Source organism: Schistocerca nitens, chromosome 1 (assembly GCF_023898315.1).
Source record: "Schistocerca nitens isolate TAMUIC-IGC-003100 chromosome 1, iqSchNite1.1, whole genome shotgun sequence".
Taxonomy (NCBI): domain Eukaryota; kingdom Metazoa; phylum Arthropoda; class Insecta; order Orthoptera; family Acrididae; genus Schistocerca; species Schistocerca nitens.
Window position 1 is genome coordinate 141,116,918 of NC_064614.1, and position 22,549 is coordinate 141,139,466.

At 38.1% G+C, this 22,549-nt stretch overlaps 1 protein-coding gene across 1 annotated transcript in view; it reads left to right on the forward strand.

Annotated features, from left to right (window-relative positions):
• The window catches only part of LOC126243384 (xaa-Pro aminopeptidase 1-like), a 376,629-nt gene that overhangs the window by 353,083 nt on the left and 997 nt on the right, over window positions 1–22,549 (forward strand). The window contains exons 7-12 of the mRNA XM_049948160.1: window positions 3,366–3,486; window positions 4,711–4,857; window positions 16,698–16,911; window positions 17,591–17,824; window positions 17,984–18,049; window positions 18,183–18,259. Coding sequence (XP_049804117.1) covers window positions 3,366–3,486; window positions 4,711–4,857; window positions 16,698–16,911; window positions 17,591–17,824; window positions 17,984–18,049; window positions 18,183–18,259 — 859 coding nt within the window. The remainder of the gene's footprint in view (window positions 1–3,365; window positions 3,487–4,710; window positions 4,858–16,697; window positions 16,912–17,590; window positions 17,825–17,983; window positions 18,050–18,182; window positions 18,260–22,549) is intronic.

Here is a 22,549-nt window from a genome sequence, read left to right on the forward strand (position 1 = left end):
GGGTTTGAGTCCCAGTCTGGCATGCTTTTTCACTCATTGCTGCTGATTCTGCACAAAGTCCTGATGCAGCTGGGATCATTAGTTCCTCCCCTTCCCTTTCCTTTCTTGTCCCTTTCCCTTCAATTTACATAATATGAGGTCTGTTCAAAAAATTCCAGAACATTCGTAATTTCATGCCAATGGTGTGTTGGAGTGAAATGCAGTTGTCATCCCTGTACATGCCTGTGTTTAATGTGTAACTGCCAGAAGTTTCATAGTTGTATGTCAGTTGGGTATTCTTCAGTGCTGTATTGAGCAGAACGTTGTGTTGCACAGTTTACAAATTTCGAGATGGCAGTGTTAGAGGAGTAACACTTCTGCATTGAACTTTGCATGAAACTCAAGAAAAGCTTTACAGAGCCTACAGTGATGAATGCATAAGCCATACTTGGTGTTACAAATGGCTCACACAGTTTAAAAATGGCCGGACAGAAGTTAAAGATGACCCTTGTTCAGGAAGGTCTTTGATACCTACCAAAGATGCTCATGTCAGGAAAGTCAACAAAACTGTGCATGCCAATCAAAGGCTGTCTGTCAGAGAGATTGCAGAAGAATGTAAAATTTCAGTTGGATTGTGTCATTAAATCCTGACATAGCATATTGGAATGCATCATGTTGCCACCAAGTTCATCCCATGGATCATGAGTCATGCATGACTATTGCACAAAAAACGAAATCACTGTGCTGCCTCATCCTCCGTACTCTCGAGACCTGGCCCCAGCAGACTTTTTTTATTTCCAAAGTTGAAAAACCTGTTGATGAAGACTTGCTATGACAGATAGGTTAAAAGAAAATTCGCAGGCAGCATTTCGTGTGATCCAAAAAGAGGCTTACCAAAATCACTTGCAGAAGTGGAAACAGCATTGTGGAGGGGAGCATTTCGAAGAAGACCATACACAATAAGTAAAAGGTAAGTGTAGAAAAATTTTGTGGACAAAGGTCTGGAATTTTCTGAACAGACCTTGTACATACCATAGCTTTGGATCCCGCATTGTGTCTGTTCTTTCAGCATGTCTGAAAGAACAGACACCAAGCACTCATATAAGGGAATTTTAATGTTGAAGTACCCAACAAACTGAAGTTGTAAGCTATTCAAAACATTAGTTTGACTGGCTATGCTCTTTGAAGAATCTCTTAGTTTGCTGATTTGTTGACAAGAAGGCTATTATTCCCTATGATAATACAACAGTGCTAAATAAATACATATTGTACAAAATTGAGCAATATTAATATTCTGTACATTGGTAACCTAACATCAAACAGACACTTTAAGTACCTTGGAGTTCCCGTATCAGTACATTTACTATATGATGCCAACTTTGGGTGATAACAGCAGTCGGCTTCACCTTTGATACACATACCAACAACAACAACAACAACAACAACAACAACAGATATATAAACAATTCTCCCATAGACTTAGCATCAATTACTCATATTCAAAGTGGAACTCCCTACATTGAGCTCCAAGTTTTTACCAAGTGGCCAATGCATGCAGGGAGTCAGGAAGTCACAGATAAATTTAAATAAATATTTCATTGAACAGTTCCATTACAAATTAGCTGAATACCTAGATTTAGGGACTACGGGTACCAGCAAATACTCTAAGGGATAAATTAAAGAGTGGAATAAGCCCCCAGTCTACCACTGTGTAAATTTATAGCTAATCCTTTCGTTAATGCCATGAGTAGAATAATATTAACTGTGATTATCTACTGTTATAGCAAACACACAAACCTTACGTTAGTGGACTTTCTTTACTCATTCCACATTGAAGTTTCTCATTCATAAATATACCTTTGTTGGGTTTGGGTTTAGGTTCCACCATCAGCCTGCTTAGCTGGGTGGTAACGTGCTCACCTCCCATGCAAGCAGGCCCGGGTTTGATTCCCGGCCGGGTTGGAGATTTTCTCTGCTTGGGGACTGGGTGTTGTGTTGTCCTCATCATCATAATAAGACTTGCACTTGGCGGCCGAACTTCCCTGAATATGGGCCTCCCGGCCAATGATGCCATCTGCTCATCCCCCCCCCCCCTTTTCTTTTTTAGCTTCCACGTCCTGAAATAAACACAGGGTCACTGTTTCTAGTCCAGATGTCATTGCCATTTGCAAGACAGTTTATGGCAGGTCATGGATATATAACTTGAATAGTATAAGAATGAGAAATGAATCTTGAGGCAGGCCATTTTGTGGAATTTGTAGTAAATCTGAAACAAGTGGTTACCCAGCACATAATTGCTTGTTTCAAGTCGTGGCATATTGAGGCAAGGACTTCAAATGTAAAAACCATTCAGAAGCTGTGATAGCTCAGCAAACAATGGAGAGGTGTTTGTCGCAATTTACTGCAAGAAACAAGAAAGCAACTAACTGGGTCATGAAACATACTTGAGTGGAAAATGTAATGATGATTTCAATGAAAACAAGAAGAAGGTGACCCGACCATGTACTCATAACTCAGAGAATAGATGATTGATGATCAAAAGTAGTTCTTTGTTGGATTCAGAGAGAGAAGAAAAGACAGAGGTAACAGTCTAATGGCAGGTGAATAGATGACATTACAAAACATGAAGGAGTAACATGGATGTGTACAGCTAAAGATTATAATGCATGAAGAAGTCTGGAGGGGACCTTTATCCAGCAGGAATGTCTGCATGTCGTCACTGATTATCATTATGCATGATTAGTACACAGCAATTTAGTGATACAGTATAAAAACTTAGTTTATGACTGCTATTTCTCTTTGTTAATGTTTAACTTATCTGAGATCTACAGCAGTTAATGAATGAATTGATGACATATTAAAAGAATGTAAAATATATGTAATCTAACTGACATATTTGGTACATTATTCATGGTTCAGTCTTTAACTCATGTAGTTTATTACGTGCGGAGGTATTTTTTGAATAAAAACGATTTCTGTATGGAATGTTCTATTAGTTGGCACAACATATGCCAAATAACCTTTATGGCACATTGAAACTTAATACAGATTAATATTCAAGTCAATATCCATTAACTTCATGACTTGCAGGTTAAGACATTGGACATATGTCATGGCTTGATTCATTTTGTTTCCAAATATTCACATCAGTAGTGGCAGGCCCTGAGCTGGTCTGAAACATATGCTCATGTGTGTTAATTATAAGATATTATCTTCAAAGAGGAGGGATCACATCTAAGTCTGGTGCACAATGGAACATTAAAAAACTGCCCACAGAAAATAATTGCAACAACATTGTAATTGAGACTTAACACTTACCATCCATCTTTCTCCTTGATGTAGTATATGTTTTTCATAAGAGGTTTTCTTTTCTGTGTGTTATGCAGCGTACGGCCTTACTCAAGTATCCTGGCTGGTCTGCACACTGAGTCACAGCAGTGGAACACTGTGCTCCTCCCAACAGAGTGTACCTACAGCAAAGGTGCCAGCCAGGCCATCTACTCAGCTGTAAGGATAGCATCTGTCTGGCTGAATTAGTAAGGTGCATGCATCTTTGAGTCAGTTTTCAAGTTATTCATATGCATTGCATGGAACAGCTTACGAATTCTGTTTCACAAAGCCTTCATATTTTCAAATTGTTGTATTTTCTGTAAGCTTACTGCATACCTTAATTTAAAATTCGTTAAAGAAAAATTTGTATTAGTATTACGCCTATGAGCCACACTTTCTCCTCAGATTGTTGCACAGTGAGAGATATATTGTATCACATAATTTTCACTATGCAAAAATAATAATTAGAAAATAAAAAAATAGGAATTTGTTCCTTCACTGAATCTTCACCCGAATTATGGCATGCTCTGCTTCATAACAACGTAAGTGAAAATGAAGATGTTGAGGCAATCTCATCTACAGTTACCAACTGTCAAATAAAATTACTGGTAAGAGTTTTCTGAAGCCTCCCACTTTCATTAGTGCCTTTAGACGTGATATCTTTTAAAGAGAGTAAGTAGTGTTTTTCAAAGCAAAAAGTAAAGTGTTTTAAGAAACACAGAAAATAAGCATCACTGTGACGTACATTTATCTCTTCTTCAGAACAAAAATACACCAGCTTTTCTTGCCTCCTATTACTATCATTAATTTACCAAGAAAGTAAAATTCATATAAAATAGAATACCTCTCACTAATTATTTCACCTTATAAAACTGTAGAGACAGCAATTTTGCAAAAATAATACATGAAGAAGATAGGTTATGATATACTAAAATGAGCAATCAACTAAGTCATTTATTTTTCAAACATGTGCTATAATGAGTAATTCTAAGGCCCTACACAAAAAACTAGAAAAGTACAACAATAAAAATCAGATGATAAAAACAGCACAAAACCAATAAACCTACAGATGAAATGTTGTTAATGTATTGTCATACAAAATTTAGATCAAACTGGTGCAAAAATGTTCAAAAACTAACACTTAAATCATCTCTGCGAATGCCGTGTACCACCCACATTCCACCTGTAGGTGAGTGGTTGCCTGCCCTGAATTTTTATCCAAACAACTTGAATAATAAATTCAGAAATTTACACTTCTGTTTTTAAAAATTATTCATCTGGATCAGAGCATTGTTACAACAATTGTATATTTATAAAGACCAAGTTTTAAAAAGTTTTACGTATGTATTAATAATTACTCTGATATTAATATATTTTGTATAATCTCTCTCATTATTTAAGGTCAGTGAAAACAAGTGGATGCCTCAGCAATCACCAATCATTTTCATGAAATCAGTCAAAAATTCTGCTGAAATTCGTGGAATGCAAAATGCTCACATACGAGATGCAGCTGCACTTTGTGACTTCTTTGCTTACATGGAACAGAGGGTAAGAGAGACCGGGTAACTATGACAACAAGCTATCATCTTGACAGGATGTCCAAAAAGTATATTTTTAGAGGAATGTAATATGTAATACTGCTTGTGGTACTGAGTTTGCTCTACTTGTGATACTGGAATGTTCTTAATGAAGTCTGCACACATCAGTGCATGACACCGCAAAATTTTTTCTGACCGTTTCCTGGAGTAACCTTTACCAACACTACATGACATGGACAGTTTTTGGACAACCTGTGCCTTCTCTCTTGTAGTGAGTAAGCATAGTCAGTGGCCAAATTATTCACATCCCCCATTCTCATTTTGTATATACAATCAGGTGGCAGTCATGCATGGATGACGTGTGCTTGCTTGCATGTATGAGTGGTGTCTGTTTCTCTTTTGCTGGCCAAAAGCTTTATGTAAGTGTCTTTCAATTATACCTGTTGCCAACTTAATGTGTCTTCTTTTCCTACATTGTTAATGTAATGAATTCATATTACTCATGTGCCAAATGTACATTTTGATGGCTAAATTAAGACTGTCTTCAAAACTGTGTACTCCAGCTTCCAGGAGGAAGGCATGTGCCCACTTCTACCTCCCACCACCAATCATGGACACTTATGGCTTTCCAGTAAAGTTTTGAAATCATGTGATCACAAATAGGCTGTATTTTGAACAAACTTTGCAATTAGTCTGTATATCAAAGATGTTTCATGAAAGAATGAAGTGTACAGTAGTTGGCCCATTAATAAAATACAACAGCTTAATTCCTATTCTTTATATGATGATTTACAGCAGTCAAATCCACACAAAAGTTATCTTGTGCACAATTCCGTACAGATACGATGTACCAAAACTGAACAACAGAATCTACGCTGCAAATGAATTCTCAATGAACACTGCAAAAAATTATGAGCATGTCATGGTACTGGACATCAATACATTCCTCAGCAGAAGCGATTTTACAAAGCATGGCCTTCACTTGCGAATGGAAGGCAAAAAGAAATTATGTAGACATAGCAGTAGGTGCCAATCTGCAAATACCAGCTCTAACACACATACAATGAGAAGACCTTTCAACAAATATGACAGTGAAAACACAAGAAAAATCAGTAGCAAAAACAGACTTATCTAACTTGATAGTTATGAAAGATAAACGAGGAGCCGCAAAAAAGAACTGTACTACACCTTCATCACTCAAAGAAGACACAGCAAAACAAAACTACCATTGACTAAACCAGGCTGTGATACCAGGAAAAGCATCTAACCCAAAAAAAGCAACTGAACCAAGTTCCACACCCGAAGATATCCAAGATACAACAAGAAGAACTGGGCACTGGAAACCGGAAGCAGTACCCACAGGAGACCCATTAAGGACATCAGCAGATCCAGTCTCAAAAGTATCACCAAGGACATCTAATTTTACATGTATCAGTGAACACCAACAATCAACTACTACCACCCCAGCAACAGAAGGAAGTTCAGCAATTACAGTGAGAAGTACTGTAAGGTGACCATGTCATCTACAAAATTTTTTATTCCCAAAAAGCCTCAAGACCAAATTAGGATAACTAGTGCACCTATCAACACCACCTCCAGTAGCAGTCCTTGCAGCAAAAACAGAATCCACCTCAACATCGACCACACAAGTAAAATGACCAAAGAGATGGAGAACTGCCCCCTTTCACCATCAGCACATTTTCTTGTGACCAATGGAAAAAACCAACTCACACTTCAAGATGAGAATGAAGATTTCCCACATAATTTAAATTCAGGAATAAAGGTAAGTGGTCAACCAAGTACAATCAGAACAAACCTAAAATCCTACCAGGCCACTCTTCTTCATCCGAATATACAGTTACTTAGGAATAAAGTAAGAGAGCTGGAAATCTTGTTCTCAAGTGAACTCAGATATGTTAATATACTTTGCTTAACTGAACACTGGCTGAAAGAAAATGAGTTAAAAACGGCGAAAATAACGGATTATGTGTTAGCAGCACAAACTTGTACAAATTGTTTACACATGGAGGGAACTGCATACATGTAAAGAAAGATATCAAATTCAATAACTTAGACAATGTTGAATCCTTAAACACTAAGAAAGATTTTGAAATATCAGGCATAGAAATTCCAGCATTCAAGTTAATTGTAATATGTTTATATAAATCTCCAGATACCCACCTAAAAAAATTCAACACTCGGCTTGATACTTTACTAAATAAAGTAGTAACAAATCGAAAAACAGTTCTTATATGTGGAGACCTAAATGTAGACTTCAATAAGTGAAGCAATTCAAAATCTGAGCTGATGAACATATTAACAGCCAATAATTTGGAGATTACAATCCACTCCCCTACACGTGAAACGAATCATTCTAGTACTACTACAGACCAAATAATAATTAGCTCCAAAACAAAATATAAATCAGTTGTAATTAAAGCTGGACTGGCAGGACATCATGCACAGGCTATAAGCTTTTGTGTAAACACTAATCCATCCTATAATTATGTGAGGAATACTACACACACGGGCAGAACTTTCAGTAATACTGCAGTACAAACATTCCAGAATTATCTCCAACAAGAATCATGGGAGCTGGTGTATACTACAGAAAATATTTCTGATAAGTTTCAGACATTCATGAATATTTTTAAATATTATTGTGATCTTGCTTTTCCACTGAAAGCCAAAACAACCCAAACCACTAAAAGCAACAAGTGGATTACTAGTGGTATAATGAAATCTTGTGTTAGAAAATGGTACCTTTACAAAATTGCAAGAAGCTACAACACAACTCAGGAGTTCGATAGTTACTTTAAAAAATATAAATCTATCTAAAATAAAATAATAAAGGAGGCAAAGAAATGAGAGACAATGACAAATGCATAGATGATGCTTCAAACAGAACCAAAGCAATGTGGCAAGTTGTACAGAAAGAAACCAAATCTTACAAAAATAGAGTTAATAACATAGTATTAAAGGCTGGCTTGGAAAACATTACTAACCCACAATAAAAAGTCTAAAAATGAAACACTCTGCAGGCATAGATGATATACCTGATTTCTTTATAAAGAAATGTGGGAACTTGATCACTGAGCCCTTAACTCACCTATGTAACCTATCTTTTGCTACAGGAACTTTTCCTTCATGTTTGAAAATAGCAAAAGTAAAGCCATTACACAAGAAAGGAAACAAAGATGATATTTCCAACTACAGACCATTGGCACTTCTGTCTGTTTTCTCCAAAATATTAGAAAGGCTCTTCAATAAGAGACTAACAGACTTCTTAGAGGATAATGGCATTCTGTCAGAATCTCAACATGGATTTAGAGCGAACCGTTCAACCGAATCAGTAGTTCACTCCTTTCTATTACAGGCAATGATAGCATTAGACAACAAAAAACTTCCCATGGTCATACTTTTAAATTTGTCAAAGGCATTTAACACCATGAATCATGACAAATTACTACACAAGCTACAAAATTTTGGCATTAGGGGAACAGCTAACAACTGGCTCAGCTCTTATCTTAAGAACAGGGAACAATATGTGGAAATAGATCAGGAAAGGGATAATGTCATTAGGAAATATAATTCCAAGCTACTGACTGTTAAATATGGAGTGCCACAAGGATCAGTAATGGGTCCTGTTCTGTTCTTACTCTATGTAAATGACCTAAACATAAGCAATGACAGCAGTAAAATATTTCAATTTGCTGATGATACGAGTGTTCTAATTACAGGAAACTCAGAAGAAACTCTTGTAAAAAAACATAAGAGAAGCCACTGACAGGCTAACATGTTACTTTGATGACAATGACTTAATAATAAACACTGGAAAAACTGTAACAACAGATATACACACAGCACAAACAAAAAATCTGATACCACCCAATCTAGAGCTATACAGACGGACAATTGCCAAAACAGCCTGTACCAAATTTGTTGGACTTCATCTACAAGACAACTTGAAATGGAAAGCACATATTGAGCAAATGATCAAAAATTTCTTGTTTTGTGTTACATACATTAAAAAATTGTACCAACTATGACACTCTTCAGTGTGTATATTATTCAGTTGTACACTCTCACCTCCAGTATGGAATTATGTTCTGGGGAAATTCCGGAGGTGCCATCAAAACATTCCAAATTCAAAAACAAATTATAAGAATAATGGAAGGGGTAGATAATCGCAAATCATGCAGACCATTGTTTCAAAAAAGGATGATCGTGCCACTTCCTTGCACACATATATATATATATATATATATATATATATATATATATATATATATATATATATATATAACAGAGGGAAACATTCCACGTGGAAAAAATATATATCTAAAAAGAAAGATGATGAGACTTACCAAACAAAAGCGCTGGCAGGTCGATAGACACACAAACAAACACAAATATACACACAAAATTCAAGCTTTCGCAACAAACTGTTGCCTCATCAGGAAAGAGGGAAGGAGAGGGAAAGACGAAAGGATGTGGGTTTTAAGGGAGAGGGTAAGGAGTCATTCCAATCCCGGGAGCGGAAAGACTTACCTTAGGGGGAAAAAAGGACAGGTATACACTCGCACACACACACATATCCATCCACACATACAGACACAAGCAGACATATTGGTCTTGAAATATGTCTGCTTGTGTCTGTATGTGTGGATGGATATGTGTGTGTGTGCGAGTGTATACCTGTCCTTTTTTCCCCCTAAGGTAAGTCTTTCCGCTCCCGGGATTGGAATGACTCCTTACCCTCTCCCTTAAAACCCACATCCTTTCGTCTTTCCCTCTCCTTCCCTCTTTCCTGATGAGGCAACAGTTTGTTGCGAAAGCTTGAATTTTGTGTGTATATTTGTGTTTGTTTGTGTGTCTATCGACCTGCCAGCGCTTTTGTTTGGTAAGTCTCATCATCTTTCTTTATATATAATGTATTTAAAGCAAAACTTACATACAAAAAGACCACTCATCACTCAAAATCACACAATACACGGCTATGGAGGCAAGACGAAAATTGGATGTACGTGTTCAAAGCACCAACACAAAGTTATTTCAAAACGGTCTTATCCATCCTAGCAACAAACTATACAGTGCCTTACCAGATACCATTAAACACACACAAAACATTGGTCACTTCAAATCCAAATTGAAGTCATACTTGGTTGATCACTGCTTTTACACCGGTGTAAATGAATACCTACAAAAATAAATTTTTCTATGTTAACCCAATGTAGTCTCATTCAGAACATTTGTATTTTATCTCTCTGTATATAGCGTAACAACATTTATTTAAGTATTCATCATTAATTGATATATTAATATGTGTTGTTATGTACAAAGGTATATTATATGTAAAACTGTTAATATTAACATAAAAATCCAAATATCTCTTGCACATTGTGCAGCTGTAGGTGAAAATGGATCAAAAAATTAGAACTTGATTATATTGAGCAGTTACTAGATGAAGTATTATGTCTACAATTTCTTGGGCAGATGGATGACGAATTAAAATGCATCATACAATGATAAGCTGATCAATAAGTTCACAGTTCAGCCTGTATTACTCACTGTCTTCACTATCAGAGGAAAATGCTAATGTACTTGCATGAAATCAAACACTGGAAAGTCCAGGATGGAATGACAACAATATCAATATTAATGGCATTCGGGTTCCAGTGCCGTGAGACAGTGGCCATTTGTGTGTGCAGTGTCTCATGTGAGTGTTTTCTAATGCAGAAGAAGAACTTTTTCCAAAAGTTTTAATATTTGAGCACTATTTTTCATTGTACCTCTCTGCAACTCAACACTTCCTCTATGTGGTAACAACTATCCTTTCCATATTGGATGTATTTACATACTTTGACTCATGGCTTTTATTACACAGAACGTACATTAAAATGCAACTGATAATTAAAGCTATTGCCAAAACTTAGTAAGGGCACTTGGATTCCTACACTTGCTTGTCAGTAAACTTAGTAAGAGCACTTGGATTCCTACACTTGCTTGTCAGTACCCAACTACACATTTGTGGTTGAAGGAATGAAAACAGGGTTTAACATCTTCTCGACATTGAGGTCATTAAAGATGAAGCACAAGCTCATATTGTGTCAAAGATGGGGAAAGAAACTGGCCCTGCTCTTTCAGAGAGCCTGGAGTGATTTAGGGAAATCAGAAAACTTAAATTTCGGATGGCCAGGTGCAGGTTTGAACCGTCATCGTTTGTTGTTGAAAACAGCTTGTCAGTTAGAATTTGCTGTTTCTGGTAATAAGGACATAAATCCATTTTCTATACAGAAGGTCCCCCCCCAAACCCACAGATGTACAGTCAAACCTCAATATATTGAAGACATGTCTACATCAAATTTTATCTTCATTTCCTTCCCTTTGAAGCCCAAAACCTTGATATTTTGAAGAAAACCTGCCATAATATTGAAGTTTTTGGAAGGCTCAAGAATGACAGGTTTTACCTCTATATGTCGAAGTTCGATAGACAAAAACTCTTTGTATCAAGTCACCTTTCTATATCTAAGTCTTTCATATGGTACCTCTATATATCTAAGTGGATATAAATAAGGGAATCCCAGTCCATTCTCTCCCTGCATCGATGCGTCAGTGAGATCTGAGTTGCAGTGCAGTCACCACACCCTCTGTGCAGGTGAGATGTTAGGCAGTGTTTGTTTTCATTAAGTGTGAGCTGTAAGTGTCAGCCATGGGCTCTAAGTGGAAATGTTAATTGATGAAGTGAAAGCAGGAGTGAAGAAAAAGAAAGACATAGGTGCAGAGTTTTGGATTCCAGCAAGCACACTGTTGACAGTAATCAAGAGTGAAGACTGCGTGATTACCAGAGGTGAAGGGACAGATCGGTATTGACAACGAAAGCCTGAGTTTCCAGATTTAGAAGAACAGTCAATTAGATGCAATAAGGTTTGTGTTAAGTAATGGGGGGTTAAAAAATTTCAGGCTATAACATGGTATTGTTTTCCAAAAAATGAGTAGAGAAAGTTCCAGTGTAGATAACAAAATCTGTGATGGGTGGAAGACAAAATTGCAGAGGATCCTTCAAAATTACAAACCAGATGAATTTTTTAACGCAGATGAACTTTGACTTTTTTACAATGTCTTCCAGACAAAACTGACTTTCTGAGGAGAAAAATTACGGGCAAGCTAAACAAAGATCATGTTACCACTCTGTTGGCAGCAAATGTGACCAGAAAATAAAAACTCAAGCCACTTATGACTGGATAACCTAAGAAACTATGAATTTTTTCTGGGTGTAAGTCATTCCCTGTGGAGTATGCTGCGAACGAGAAAGCATGAATGGCTCCAGAAGTATTTTCCAAATGGTTCAAGGAATTTGATATGAAAATGACATAAAAATCAAAAAGTTGTGTTGTTTGTGGACAATTGCAGTGCACGCAATACTATCCTGCAGTTAAAATCCATGGCCATACAATTTTTACCACTAACACCACATCAAAATTCCTGCCCTTAGATGATGGAATAATCAAGAACACCAAAGAGAACTACAGGTATGAAGTGGTCTGAATCACAGTCCGCAACATTGATGATGACAAACCTGCAACTGTCGGCATTTCAGGTGCTATGGGAATGCTAGACAAAGTGAGGAGAAATGTGAAAGAGCAAATGACCATCAATACTTCCCAAAAAATTTGGATTTTTGTTGACACATGAAAATGAGCAACATGTAAAAGCTTAGTTTGATTCTGACATTGGTTTATGGGAATTTTGATTAAAGTTTTTATTTTATATGGCACTTACAGTATACACTCCCGTTCAGTACCTTCGAGTCCAAATGGATGTAAGGGGTGACTCATTATAACACTAATCATGTTTGTTTTGAAGATTTCATGGATGTGGACAATGATGCTGCATAACAGCAATCATTAACAGATGCTGAGACTGTTGACTCCATGCAGACAGTGAATGAAAAAGGTGGGGCAAAAATCCTGAAGAGGAAGGGGATGAGGGGGAGGGGGTGGGGGAGGTCGAAGCAGCACTGCATTGTACGTAACAGGAGTGGGAGAGGACAGTGGAAAAATTGATGAGAAAGAAAATGAAAGATGTAGAAAACTACAAGATGTACAACTTTGCTTCCGCCGTTTTTTCCCCAACATTTGATGCTTTAATGAAACAAAATGGTTACACATGTATCATTCAAATTATTTTCCATCGCTGGCCACTACTTTCTCCCATCTTTCGGGCAGAGTATGAATCCCGCATCGAAAAAAAATTGTTCATCTTTTGAAGCAATCCACGAATCGATGCAATTTGTGACTTCTTCATTAGATCGGAAGTGTTGGTCAGCCACGCCATGCACCATTCCATCTCATAATACATGACGCTGAGCTGGTCCCAACAAATGCAGAGCATGATCTTGGAGCCGTTAAATTCGGTTTGGCCGTCGATGTGGAAGCATGGCTGGGATATCCCCATGATTTTTTGCATTTAGGGTTATCGTAATGAACCCATTTTTTGCCCCTGATACAATGGGATGCAGAAAACCCTTCCGTTTTTGCCTCTGAAGCAATTGTTCACAAACACACAAACGCCGTTCAACATCTCTTGGTTTCAGCTCACACGGGACCCAAGTTCCTTCTTTCTGAATCATGCCCATAGCCTTGAGAGTCACCACCTATTGGCAAACAGTGGAAGCAAAGTTGTACACCTTGTAAAACGGAGTGAAGCAAAGAGTAGTTACAGTGAAGAAAAGCTGAGTTGGAAGAAATTAACATAAATTAAGGCCAGGTGGGTGGCGAGAACCAAGGATATGTTGTAGTGCTAGTTCCCACCTGCAGACTTCTGAGAAACTGGTGTCTGGGGGGAAGAATCCAGATGCCGTGTGTGGTGAAACAGGTACTGAGGTCACAAACATCATGTTGTAAAGCATGCTCTGCAACAGGATATTGCAAGTTGCCAGTATATACCCTCTGCCTATGCCCATTCACTGTAATTGATAATTTGGTGGTAGTCATGCCGATGCAGAAGGCTGAACAGTGTTTACATAATAGCTGGTGTATGACGTGTTGTTTCGCAGGTGGCTCTCCCTTTGATAGTATATGTTTTGCCAGTTACAGGGCTATTATAGGTGGTGGCGCAAGTCTTGTAAGGGGGATGGTCGCAGTGGTAAGAGCCATAGGGTAGGGAGATGGGTCTGACAAGAATATTGCGAAGATTGGGAGGGCGACGGAAAGCTATTCTAGGTGTGGTGGGCAAAATTTCAGAGAGAATGGATCTCATTTCAGAGCATGATTTTAGGAACTCATAGTCCTGTCAAAGTAGCTGATGAAGGCATTCCAGACCAGGATAATACTGTGTCACCAATGGTGTGCTCCGAAGCTGTTTTGTGGAGGGATCAGCAGTACCAGGATTGGATGTGATGGCCTGGGAAATCTGTTTTTTTAACTAGGCTGGTGGCGTAATTACTTGCAGTGAAGGCTGAGGTGAGAATGGTGGTGTATTGCTGTAAAGAGTTTGCATCCGAACAAATACATCTGCCTCGGATGCCAAGGCTGTATGTTAGGGAATATTTGACATGGAACTAATCTTTGCTTCACTCCATTTTAGTTTTCTACATCTTTCATTTCTTTCCCATCTATTTTCACCACCCTTCCCACCTCTGTCACATACAATGCACTTAGCTTTTCACTCTTATTAACTTGCGCATGATGTTTTAGTAGTAATCTCTGTCTTGCATATTACCCTGTCTTCCACCTTTAAGGGGAAGCTCAAAAAATCCACTCAAGTGATATACTATCATATGATTTCCATGGGTGAAAATCCTTGACATGAGTATTGCCCAGAGGGAGAAGACAGCTTGTGCAAGTGGCAGAAACAAACAGCCCTTGGAATGGAACATGAACCGCACCCTACTCCATTGCACCCTGACATACAGAAGTAAATTCTTCCAATATGTGAAGATTTATCAAGGGCTGAATTACTGAAGAGATGTTCAGGTGGCCATGTACAAAATGTGAATGAAAGTTTTAATTCCACTATTTGGCAAATAGCTCATAAACACTTGCACTACTGACTAAAAGTCATTGAATTGGCAATATATTTAGCGGCGGGCTTATTCCACGAAGGAAATTCATCCCTTCTGATGGTCATGAATGAGGCAGGAATTGTAATAGGCACGGAAAGCTTCAATTATGCCAAACAAATCGATAACCAGTGCGTGAGCTGGCAGAATTGACGTAGCTCATTGGAATCAAAGGAAGGTCAGAAAGCATTGCTGCAAGCGTAAAACAAAGCCTGTGAGGAAGAAGGATTACTATGTGGTGCTCGAATCACAGATTAATTGGTAAGCATTTTACATTATTGGTAACTTCCTTGAATTTCTAGTTTCCGAGAATTTATTTTTCAATCGCGTTTATCTCTAAATGACTTTTTTCACATTTGTGTGCAGTGTAACTCAAAAAGTATAGAACTGATCATTATGAAAATCGATAGTATGATTCTTTATAAAATTACGAATTATATGAACCAACTTGTGAGAAGATATCATGCTTTTAAGGGTATTTTTCTTTGCACATTTAGAGGAAAAAATCGTGAAAATTGAAGTAAATTGTTCCCACGCCCGCAAAATTTTAAATTTTCATAGTTTTCTTAGAAAATAAGTTATTAATGTAAAATCAAAACCTTTTCGATTTCAGGTGAAAATCAGAATGACTACACTGTACACAATTGGAGAACTTTACTCACAACCTTCATCAGGCATCAGAGCGTAACTTTGTTATTTTTGGCTGAAATTATTCAAAAAAAAAAAAAAATCTCACCAAAACTGTTCAAAATATGAATGAAATGATGTCAAAGTTTAATTAAATTCTAATTAATTCTTCCCACCCAAAACAATCCCAAAAAATCAGTGTCGAACAGCCTTCTAATGTGGTTTCCCCCCTTTAGCTCTCATGTTTTCAAATCTCATCCAATGCAGTCCCCAACAATCAGTCTTTCCTTCTCATCCCGTACGGGAAGTCTCCCCTGACTTGCAGTTCTAGGTGACTTTCCCAAAATCTACTCCTTTTCCTAGACCTCTTCAGTCCTTTTCCTTCACCCATTTTCCTTTGGCTCCGAAAGCTTGTCAATCACAGCAGTCTTTTATATGTGCATTCTGCCGCCGCTTGGTGAGTAGTTTTTTATCTATACAATTAAACAGAATTTGTTTTAGCTATTTCCATTGCTAAATGTACAAAGACAGGGGAGATATTGCCTTAACTGAACACAACATTTTCAGTAGTAATTTGTTAAAGTGGAGATTAGCAACGGTTGAGGCCAGGGAGACGAAGGAGATGTTGTAGGGAGAGTTCCTGCCTACACAGTTCAGAAGAGCTGGTATTGGTAGGAAGTATCCAGATGGCACAGGCTGTGAAGCAGTCATTAAAGTGAAGCAGAACATGCTGAGTGTAATGTTCTGCAACTGAGTGGTCCAGCTGCACCTTGGTCACAGTTTGGAGGCGGCCATTTGTTGGAAAGGCAGCTTGTTAGTTGTCAGGCCCATGTACAAAGCATTACAGTGGCTGCACCTTAATTAGTAGATCACACGGCTGCTTTCACAGGCAGCCCTGCCTGTAATTGGATAGGAGGTGCCTGTGACAGTTCTTTTTGGCAGCAGTAGGGAAATCAACCATGAAAACCTTCCAGTAATTCTCAAACTTTGTCGTTTTATGTGAGGACATAATATTAAAACTCTTGTAATCTCTGTAAACTTAGTTATCACCGCTAATTATTTCACTGCTAGTAATATGAATTAGCCACACTGTGATTACATACATACTAGGAAAGTTACCTTGGTAAAACTGTCTTATTAATCGTGACTGAATGTTTCAGATGAAAGATGGCTTCATTTGGGATGAACTCACTGTAGCAGAAACAGTAGACGAGTTTCGCAGGGAGCAAAAGCTGAGTCGTGGGCCTAGTTTTGCTACAATTGCAGGATTCGGTCCCAATGGAGCATTACCACACTATGAGCCAAACAACATCACTAGCCTCACAATTGATAACAGTAGCATGCTTGTGCTTGACTCTGGTGGACAATATTTAGGTAAGTGAAACCAAGTGGAAGATAATGTTTTAAAAACTTTTACTAATTTCTAAGCGACATCCATGATTTGTTATTATTTAAAGAAGATTCGCATTATAACTTGCAAGTCGTACATATTTGGAAACACCAATTTCTTAGCAAATGGCAATTGATGTGAGAGTACATAACCACGCAAAAAAAAAAAAAAAAAAATCAAAACACAGGAAATGATTAAGTGGCAGCAGTGATCAGAATAAATTGTGGTAACTTCTAAACTGACCAATTAATTGTCCAACAATCTAAAAAAGCACTTGCTTCACATAACAAATGCCTCTATGAGTAGCAGTGGTGATGGTAATTGTGGTGACAGAATTGTTTGGGCACCCGATGTCAAGATCTTTAGCAATTACACTAAAAATCTGGTTACAAAATGACGAAAGAGCCCAAACAAGAAAATATTAAAATTCTACAGCAGATACATGGCTGGCTGACCCATTAAACTAAAAAAGGGATGAACCAGGCTCTATACAACACATTAAATTTCCGAGAGTTTTGTCAGACGCAGATATGTAGGTGCAATTTGCTGTGGCTAGTAATGTAATTGCAAAGGCTTCCAAATAATGTGGCATTAAAAATTTCTTTTTGTTTACAAGACTTAAGGTACAAAGTTTTCAACTTAGCATTAATCTTTTTGTTCCAGATGGGACAACTGATGTCACACGCACTTTGCATTTTGGGGAACCCACAGACTTTCAGAAAGAAGTATACACACGTGTATTAATTGGTTCCATACAGATGGCCTCATTGATATTTCCAGAGGATGTACAAACATCAAACATAGATGTACTTGCCCGTGCTCCTTTGTGGAAAGTTGGTCTTGATTATCAGCATGGCACAGGGCATGGAATAGGTTCTTATCTAAGTGTACATGAATGTAAGTAATAAAACAGTCCTAAAATGACATCGTTTAAAAAGGTTTTCAATCTAAGATTATGTATCACATATGCATATTGTCATCAATCACTTTAAAAGATATTTCTTACCCCTAAGCATTTTGTGGAAGGACATAAATTGGACTAATGGTATTTTGCAGCTCCAATTATAGTAGTGTACAGCACAGGAAATGAGACATTCCAGAAGGGTCAGTTCTTCTCTAATGGCAAGTATTCCTACAACTCTAATCTTTAATTTACTGGAAACAATTTTCATTCAAATGATACGAAACAGTAACAAAAATAATATACTAAAAGCTAATTTTTTAGTAAATCTATTTTCATTGAAACATCTTTCAGAACCTGGTTACTATAAGGAAGGTCACTTTGGCGTTCGTCTAGAAAACATCTTGGAAGTAGAACGAAGACAAACAGAGGTATAAAGCATTTGTGGATACCATATTCAACCTTTCATATTGGTGGTATTTTGTCAGGATATGGTGTGATTCTTACACTTACACAAAATATGTTTCTGATAAAAAGTTGAGGCATGTTATAGAAAAAAGCTGTCACATTTATATGTACATAAGTATCAAAACCATACACTTTATTATTCTGTCATTAGCATTTGAGAAATAAGGTTAAATAAAATTGTAACCATATTGAATTAAAAATTTCAACCAAGTGCAATTTTGCTTTAAATAGCTTTATTTAGAGACTCATGACAACAGGTTTCGGACTTGAAAATTCCATCTTCAGATGCCGTGGAATTTGCTTCTGTATTACATTGTACAACTAAAATTCTATATATTCTTTGGAAAATCCAGGACGGAATGTAAAAATATTACGAAAAAGGCAGTTACTACTCACCATATAGCAGAGATGCTGAGTCCCAGATAGACAAGACAAAAAGGCTGTTAGAACGTGACTTTTCGAGTAGATATTCATCCAGCACAGAACAGAAATTTTTAGTTTTAGTTCTGGACTCACCAAAAGACCAACATCTGCTCTTTCCTTCATATCCTCAACACTTACTGCCAAACCCAGTTCACCTGGTTCTCACCTCAACAATGCACCTTCCCAGATGTCGATCCTCAACTCTCAGATGGCTCCATAAAGATATCTGTTCATTTCAAGCACACCAACCACCAACAATACCTCCACTTTGAAAGCTGTAACCTATTCCATGTCAAAAAGAGTCTCTTCCTTACAGCCTCACCATCCATGGACACTCCATCTGCATTGGAAAGCAAGAGTTGCACAAATATACCGATAATCTTACCAGAGCATTTATTGACAGACAATATCTTATCCAGCTCATCCAAAAATCTCTCTTCCTCTGGCACCAATAAACCTGTTTACTGACAACCTTCTCTGATGTTGTTCATCCATTATCAGCCAGGTATTGAAAAGCTCAACCGTATCCTTCACCAGGGTTTCGACTGCTTCTCATTGAATCCTGAGATGAGGGATATCCCACCTAAAACACCCAACATTGTGTTCTGCTGCCAACCCAACCTACAGAATATCCTTGACCACCCCTGTTTTAGTCCGGCACCACATGGGTCATTCCGTACTGGAAGACTTGTCCCATACAACCATCTACCACCTCCAACCGCAATTCAGTCATAGGCATTTCCTATCCTGTAAAAGGCGGAGCCACATGTCAAAGCAGCCATGCTGCAATTCCTGTGCAGCATTCTAGGGCATGGTAGGTGACCAACTCTCTACTCGCATGAACGGCCACTGCCAAACAGTTGCCAACAGCAAACTTGACTATCCAGAAGCCTAACTACAACCAAAAATACTTGAATTGCTGCATCATTACACATGCCATTTGGATACTCCCTTCTAACACAACTTTCTCTCAACTACAAAGGTGAGAATTCTCTCTCCAGTCATATCCTGCTTTCCCACAATTCTCCTAGCCTACAAGGCCACTAACCTGTTTCCCATTGCCTCACCTTACCTTTTTCCACACTACTCCTTCCCCATCTAGATTGTGTACTGCCTTCTCCCATCATCTTCCACCTGCCCCCCCCCCCCCCATTTTCTCTCTCTTTTCCCCTTTCCTCCTCACTCAACTCCATCTTGCCCCCTCTCCATTCTCCATCTTTCTATATCTACCCCCTCATAACTCCTGTCATCTTCTTGTGCAGCTGCTGAGTCATATGTTTTTCCCACTCCTGCCTAACACTACCCTGCCCCCACCTCCTTGCCTTGTGTGTCCTTCCCTATCACATGCCCCCATCCGTTGGTCCAGGCAACTGTTCTCAACAAACAGCTGCGGCAGTGTGTGCGTTTTTTTTTTTTTTTTTTTTCTACTACAAAAAGAGTCAAAACTCGAAAGCTACTGAACAGTACTTTCTGTCACGTGTCTCTGCACCACACATAGCCTGCTAAAGGCGAGTAGTTGCTTTCCCTTATCTTATGTTTCACTTAATATTTAGAGTGCCACATCATTGTTGTCATTGGGTTCTTACAGCAAGGTGGGTGGGATGTTTTCAGATGCTTTGCCTACATATCCTTTCCTTTCGAAATTCTTTGTTAACCTGCCTCACCAACCTCTTTCTTGGATGTCCAGTAGTCTTTGTCCAGACACATTCCTTTCTAATACTGATGCAGAATTTAGTTGGACTGCATCCACTTCACATGACCAAACTGCTTCAGTCTCACTGCTCTAAGGCTTTCCTCCATGGTCACTTAAACTTCCAGGTCTTTCCATATGTCTTCATTTCTGATTTCATCTCTTCTTGCCCTTTGTAGAGTAAAACCAAGGAATTCTTATTTAACATATTTTTGACATGTGGAATAATCGGGTCTACTGCCGGATGTTTGTGTCACTCTGGCACAATATTTCAGCCACGTAACTCGTTGCCTTCTTCAGGAGCTACCTGGACAAGATCTTCCAATACGGCAGTCTCAGGTAGCACCTGAAGAAGGCAACGAGTTACGTGGCCGAAATATTGAGCCGAAGCGACACAACATCCGGCAGTAGACTCGATTATTCCACATGTCAAGATCTCGCCGGGAAAGCCTGAAGAGTTATAACATATTTTTATTTGAGTTATGTGTCTGTTCATCCAGTTTAAGGTTTTCTGTGGTTTCCCAAAATTGCTTACGCAAATGCCCAGATGGTTTCTTTGAAAAGGACACAGTTGATTCCCTTCTCCATCCTTCACCTGATCCAAGTCTGTGCTTGACGGCCACAGTATACAAAAATATATATCAATTTATTGTATGACTTATGATAGTCAGATAGAATGTTAACATTCAGTGAAGCAGGAGAAAATTTTCCACAGAAACAATAATCTATGCCACAAATGATTTTATGACTCAAGACAGTTAATTTGAAGAACATTTGTGTACCCATTTTCAGCAGTTATCACTTGAGCATTGAGGTTAAAGTCATTTGCAAGAAACTACTTAATTATATTTTTACAAGCATGAGACACCTTTCGCCTTTTATATCAGTGTATCAGTAGGGCTGCTGCACTCCAGAATTTTGTAGAAGGATTCATTCCACAATTGCGGGTACGTTAATCTACAACCACAAAATTTATCTTTTTGAATAACTTCATAGTAAAACAGCTCTAATGATGCTTCAGCCCCAGAAGCAAAACGTCTCAGGCGATGATAAAGGAAAAATAATTACATGCTGATAAGTTGCTTAATCTCATTAGTATATACTGTAGTTTTGATTTGTTCAGTCAAAAAAGCACTGAGAAAAAATAACTCTCATATTTGTAGGAACTGAGTGGATGCTGACTTACCTGTTTTAATAGCTATCAATAGTTAGAGTGAGAGAGAGAGAGAGAGAGAGAGAGAGAGAAGCGGCACTGGTATTTGCTTAAGCGATTTGAGGAAACCCTGGAAAAATTCAATCTAGATGAAATCAGTGTGTTGACTACAGTGCTACCTCGCTCTGTATGGCAGGAATAGTCGTATGTCCCCACAGTGAGTGCTGTGGAGTGCTGCAGATGCAACTATCATTCTTCTGTCTTTTGATTCTGTATAAAAGCTTAGCACATGGGCACTGACTCAGTCAGGTAATTTGCTGGTCCACTCGATGGGTGAAGAAATTTCCCACTGATGTCAGGGAGAAATTCATCTGTTTTCTTGCCTATGTCTGAAGTGCCCAATTTGTCACAGTTGTAACGTGAGATCTTGTATCAATATTTTTGTAATGGCCCCTCAGTTCCAAGCACCCTTTAAACTTCAATCTGACCACCTTTCTCTAAAAAATTATAGGGCTTAATGTTTCCCAATTTCCAAGTCCACAGGAATATTCCTAAAATTACCAACAATGCATCATTTGGGGTCATTTGGTCAGCACCTGTTAATCTCACAGAAAATTTGCCATAACCTGCAAAATTACTTCTTTTGAGAGACTTGATTAACTTTGTAACCTGTTTCCTGAAGTAAATCCAAAATACTGATGCTTGTCCCCCCCCCCCGAGTCTATCAATAGCTTTAATCAACAGTTATGAAGATAGCATAACATAAGGCTGACTATGTTTATGTGAACATAACAGGTTACTTAGTAAGTTACTTAATATTCTTTCGGAAAATTTTTAAAAAATCAAAATTTTATAATTTTTAAATTATCATTTGGAGCAATGTGTTCAAAATGTTTTTCAATCGGTGTGAGTAAGTTTACTGACTTGTTTAGATATTGCTGGCCTACCCAGTCAAGTGAAAAATAAAATATTCCTGCTTGCTCTGAC